Genomic DNA, 6,000 nt, shown 5'->3' with positions numbered 1-6,000 from the left:
TTTAATGTCATAATATTTAAGGTTATTGAAGTATTATATCAATATGTAAAACAATAAACATCGGTTCGCACATTCGCGTACTTATGATTATCCTTCTACCAAGAGGTCGAACCACTCTCACTCACGCATACACACAGGAAGTTATATTAATTAATAGAGACAGATTCTGCATAGTTAATGTCATAATATTTAAGGTTATTGAAGTATTATATCAATATGTAAAACAATAAACAAACACATATATTTCAGTACGATTCCCGGCTGCCCTCCGCCCCACCTCCGCCTACTTGCATAGCTCTGATATTTTACTGTCGAGTTTATTGATGTTTCTTTATTATTTTATACATGACAAGCTTGTAGGCCTTGCATTGCCAACTACATGATGACACTGCCCAACATGATGACGGGCATGGAAATGCGATGCTTTCGTGAGAAAAAAAATGACAAGATTTAACGCACCAATTGAAGAGCTAACGAAAATAGTAAAAAATAAATAAATAAATAAAAACTCAAGTTCACATATAGGCCTGTTTGCTTGCACATTTCCTTTCATGTTAATCATACCGTAGGCCTATATGGGTACTTACAAATGTTGATTCAACTACACATTCTATTTTCAAATATTATACCACTGTTGTTACTCAATAGGCCTACTTAAACACGTCTTGAGATGAAAATACTTCCTTCTTTCGAAGGCTGAGTGACTTTCAACGAGTATTGAGTGTTTAGAGATGTAATTATTATGTTTCCTGTAGAAACTAAGATGAGAATTACAAATCCCCATTATTCATCATTTTAAGTAAGGTTTCACCACCTCCGAGTAGGTATTCCAATTGATTAATCTCGCCGCCGTCCCGATTCACTCTACTTGTACTTTTACTCGTCCACACATGAACGAATAGATGTGATACTTCATTCTGATTAATATGTCAGTCAATTGTATAGGTTTAGGCCCCTATATCTTGTTTTCATGTAGCCTAGTAATTCTCACTAAGCTAAATAATAACATACTGTAACAAGTGTCGGATCTGTTACGATATACGAATTAGGTTTTTGTCTGCAACTAGCTCGGTGTACGTACGTATTTAGCATCGCGCTCCTGCGGAAGCGAAGAGTAGGCGTATAGGCCTACACCTCTACAATACACGGTTTTATCAGAAAACGTATTGCAAAAACTCTCCAAGAATCTGTTAGGCCTACCGTACCAACAATCATTTTAATTATATGATTTCAACAAAGGAAAATGTACCTATATCGTCAAATAATATCATTCTAATTAAAAGTTCGTAATGTAGTAGAATGCTTAACGATGTGTTTATTGTATTCATGATTGTAACAATTTGTAATGCAGCGTATGTTACCCAAGAATTTTACAATACCGTACGTTTTGAAAGTTTTGGGAAAATGTTTGGAACATATAAATCATACCATCACTAGGACAACTCTTGCAACAGTCCCCGGGTTGCTGGACTGGATCTTCGCCGTTTTCACATTCTGTGTCCGGACACTTGTTCTTGATGTCTTCACAAAATACTTTCCCTTTCAATGTTCCATTTACAACAACCTGTGGATATATAAGTGATATAAAATTATAATTAAGAGAACATTTCCATGACCGCTAAGCCCAGCCACTCGGACATCGATGCCACGGTTGAACAACGGGCGTACGTAAATACGTGCATTTGTAGGGCAACACGTGTGTCGTGGGACAAGGTGAATTCCTAGTAGTACTAATCTTATTGGTCAGTTGTTGGGTTTGATTGACACTCTGGGAAAGTCCATTCACACTAGAGAAATTTACTCGCTTTTTGGAGCATAGTTTCAATGTAAACCTATGAAATGGATTGGGCTGAAGCGGCTTTAAAGGGAGAAAGCACAGGAAAGATCTAATTTGTGTACCGACAGGGACATTAAAATTTTCCTTTGCAACGAATAGGGGGCCGGCTAAATATAATCTCTTATCATCATACGTGTAAACGTATTACGATATTAATGGAGCCTTAATTATATCGGGAGAGGTAGTTTCATACGGATCAAGAGCGAGGTTAGTAGAATGTTCTCCGGGCCCTACTGACTTAGGTAGCCTATGCCTATTGACTTTACCAAGCTGATCATGCTGTGGGGCTTATTCAAAGTAAATCAGACAGTATCTGACTTTTATTGGGTAATCCCGTAAAATGGGTCAAACCTCCAGTAGATATCACCCTTCAATATGATTTCGTTTGCCGTCAAACAAAACAGGATACAAGCCGTGTTTATTCACAGCACACGCGGTGGTTCAGCGACACGATGCGCCTTTTGTGCCATCATTTTCCGGTGGCATGGCCAGTGATCGCGGCCTAGACCAATCCAAGAACCTCATGCATCCTGGCTATAATTGACGATGTAAGCATTTATTTAGAAGTGAGGATAACGCGAATTAGTACTTAGGAGGACCTTTGTGTCTTTCTACGGGCGGTAGGCGTCGAGAACATAGCGCCAGGTTGCATGGCACTGACACTGTCTGTGCATTCAACTCTTGCTAAATGACTCACCATACCATCCTATCGCAATTGAGTAACGCAACTCATACAAAGTATGGTTATTATTTTTCACAAATTCCCCATTAAACAATGACGTGTTCTTGTCACTGGATGATGGAGATTTAAAGAATTAACCCTTTAGACAAAAATCAATACACAATCGCTTAAATTACGGTCTGCATTTTTATTCTTTTTATTCTTTTTTTCAATTTCTTCTTATCAGTTGCTTACTTCATGGTATATACTGCAGTAGCAAAATATTGCAATCTATTTCCATCATAAATGTTTACTAGTAAAACTAGTTTTAATGTGGACGGTTTGTATGCCGACATATAAAATGATTTAAAATACGAGAGGGCGCATTGGATTAACATTAGTAAGTCCATTACCGTTTTATATCATTACAAATAGATACACGCAATGACGTGAAGATACATTGTAATTATAAGACACCCACCTCATTCGACCGATTGAACTTGCTTAAATCAAGTTAGTTAATTATTTCCGTCGCAAAATTCACAGTTTTCCTCACTTCATACTTACAACAAATTGATATGATGTCGTTGACGTATTCTCAGGTGTGTGGTTTACTAGGATAAGCCGGGCACACAATTCGTCGTTCGACGGTTGCAGGACCGTCCGTAGACTAATCTATCTCCGATCTCTGTGACGCAATTCCACGGAGAACGTCACAGAGAGCGACGACTAATTTATCTCCGCTCTCTGTGACGTTCTCCGGAATTGGGTCGGACGACAACCGTAGCCGCAGCAATGTGTGTCTTCTTTTTTTAAAATCAAACTTTCCAATAATAAGGAATTTAAAGCTAATGCGACCCTGCAAAGATGTCGGGGGCGTGCTGAGTGCGGTTTCTATAATTATTATCATTTAGTAAAGATTTAAATCAAAGTTGAACGAACGTTACACCACTGCTTATCAACGTTGAGGAAATTTAAATTTACAACAATGTTTTCAACAATCGATGGAGTTTCCCATACACCACATTGGTTAGAATAATATGGCAAATATAGGTACCTAATAATAAAACTAATAGGCCTAATTGTTAATTATGATTTTGTAGTTTAGAGCCTGCAAATAAGTTATGATGTTTACTAGGTCAACATTATCATCATGGTGATCTCAATGCCGTGGGTCTCCGTGCATCTGTCTAATCAATTTGTATTTTACAGAATGTTAAGCCTAATTGTAAATATACGGTAACGGAAATGAACTTGTGCTTAGATAATATCGACTTTTGTATGATCAAGACCCAATACACTTTTTTTAAGGAACACTGAGGCTGAAATTGCTTAAAAATTAAGAACAAAATAAGGACAAACTGAGGCTCAGGTAAAATTTCAAATGAGGTTTTTATTTTTAAAAACCAAACAATTAAATTGTACTTTATATGCAGTATGCCGACTATATACCCTCTATAATACAGTACAGTAGGTATACATCTGACATTTGGGAACATTTTTCGGCGGGGCCACTTTTACCTACAGTACATTCCAGTACAGTGTACACTGCAAATTAATAATGTTCTATGTTTGAAAAGTCTGTAAAATAAGAAGGAAATAAAAATATTTTGAGCCAGAAATCGGCCAAAAAAAAGGGGGAAAAAAAGAAACACGGAGCCTGGGAAAAAAATTACTGGTCCTTATAAAAAAAAAATTTAAAAAGTCTAGTCGTTAAAACATAAACGAAACAAACAAATATTGATAGTGAAGTCATAATAATAGTTATGATGAATACAACATTCAGTAACACTCTTGCATAACTTTTATTTTACAGTACCAATATTTTGAGGTGACTCGACACTTCTTGGAGTGTATAATCAGCACTTTAGAAAAAACAGGTACCGGTATATAAAACAATAGAAATTAAATATAATAAGCTATGCCTAATAAAATTGCAAAACTTTAAAAATAACGAGGGAACATGTCATGAACTTGTGTAAAAATTATCGTCCAGGTACCAGCACATCAATGTTTCTTGTAATTTTAAAGAACACTCGGTAAATAATCCACACTTGTCGATTATTGGGCTGCTTATGAAGGTTGTAAGTCTCGGCCAAAACCACATGCTTTGAACATTAATTTATTTGGTAAAAATACGTAAACAGCAAAATAAGTACTGACCTGTACGATCCAACCGAAGAACAAATGTTGCGTATTATATTTAGAAAGTGTTGGTTTGATTAACCCGTCTGAGGTATTGATTAGAACAGGTGGTCGCAGCATATGATTTAAAAGCTGTTAAAATCTACAACAACGTTCACTGACGGAGGAAAGACTGGGAGTATGATTAATGGTTAACGCGATGAACGGTTTATTTTTCCATGTTTTAGCTCACTTTTTAAATGATTTTGACATTTTTGGGAGAGTATAGTGAAGTTGAATAATAAAACGGCAGCGGATTTCGAAACAACTTCAACCATTTTCATGACAATAGACAAAGAAAGTGTAATTTGTAAATTTAATCGGCATGGCAGTCAAATTGAACATTACATAGGCCTATTCTATTTACAGGGGAGTAGACTTATTAATGATTAGACTATTACAATTATACTGTAAATGCAAAAACTAAACTCAAACAGAAAGTGCGAGTGGAGTGTCAGTCACTTAGCTCCTGGATGCAAAAAACAGTAATATATAAATTTCGATGCGCCAGCTTGGAAATTATTGTATACTCAGGTGTGCACTTGACATCCATGTAAAGATTTACTTTCCTATTTATTGGTGATGGGGTCAACCCGTTCCGATTTATCCTACAACTGATGAAGTTTCCTCACTGAACGAGATTTCGTGATCATACCGACACTCCTCAATAAATCAACGCTGGGTGGTACCGTACATTACTGAGATTAAGAGCATTAAAAATATCGTTCAGCAGAAATAATAATAATATTACTTTTCTACAACAGCAAGAATAATCGATATTGGGTTCGAATTCAGATCAAGACAAGGTGTTTATGTTTTTAGAATACAATTATTTTAATATATCTTAACAATGACTGATCCTAATTGCGCAATATTTGAGTGTTTCTCGCTTTATGTTTTCTACCATATATCTATCTACTGTCTAAAAATGGTCGTATTCGACGAAGACGACCAGTCGAATAGAAAACTGAAAAAAAATACTCGACAAAACAAAATGGCTGCATAGTTAGGCCTACCGCGATACACGCTGCGTAATCAAGACTGCTTTGGATTTTGGCAGTATGGGTTTTTAGTAAAAAAATGGTTTCATCCAGTTTTTTAATTCTGTTAGCCTACAATTATTTTTTTACTTCAATGTAGGTAAATATTATAATTTTTATCTTCTGAATTTTAATCTAAATTATATTAACGCAAAATGTTGTTGCTAAACTGAACAATCGGCCATATTTTTTTGGTCACGTGCATAACTTAACGCTGATTAACGCATTCTGGTTACGTTAATTTTCGTTGTCAACGAAGTCTATTTTTACGAACCAGT

The 6,000-nt window shown here is 36.0% G+C and overlaps 1 protein-coding gene across 1 annotated transcript in view; it reads right to left on the bottom strand.

Annotated features, from left to right (window-relative positions):
• The window catches only part of LOC117100001 (chordin-like), a 53,828-nt gene that overhangs the window by 19,604 nt on the left and 28,224 nt on the right, over window positions 1–6,000 (bottom strand). The window contains exon 3 of the mRNA XM_033239530.1: window positions 1,429–1,564. Coding sequence (XP_033095421.1) covers window positions 1,429–1,564 — 136 coding nt within the window. The remainder of the gene's footprint in view (window positions 1–1,428; window positions 1,565–6,000) is intronic.

The sequence above is a fragment of the Anneissia japonica genome, unplaced genomic scaffold (genome assembly GCF_011630105.1).
Source record: "Anneissia japonica isolate Jap-2015-1 unplaced genomic scaffold, ASM1163010v1 scaffold256_len832006_cov191, whole genome shotgun sequence".
Taxonomy (NCBI): domain Eukaryota; kingdom Metazoa; phylum Echinodermata; class Crinoidea; order Comatulida; family Comatulidae; genus Anneissia; species Anneissia japonica.
Note: the sequence above shows the minus strand (reverse complement) of the source record. Positions and strands in the feature narration are given on the sequence as shown.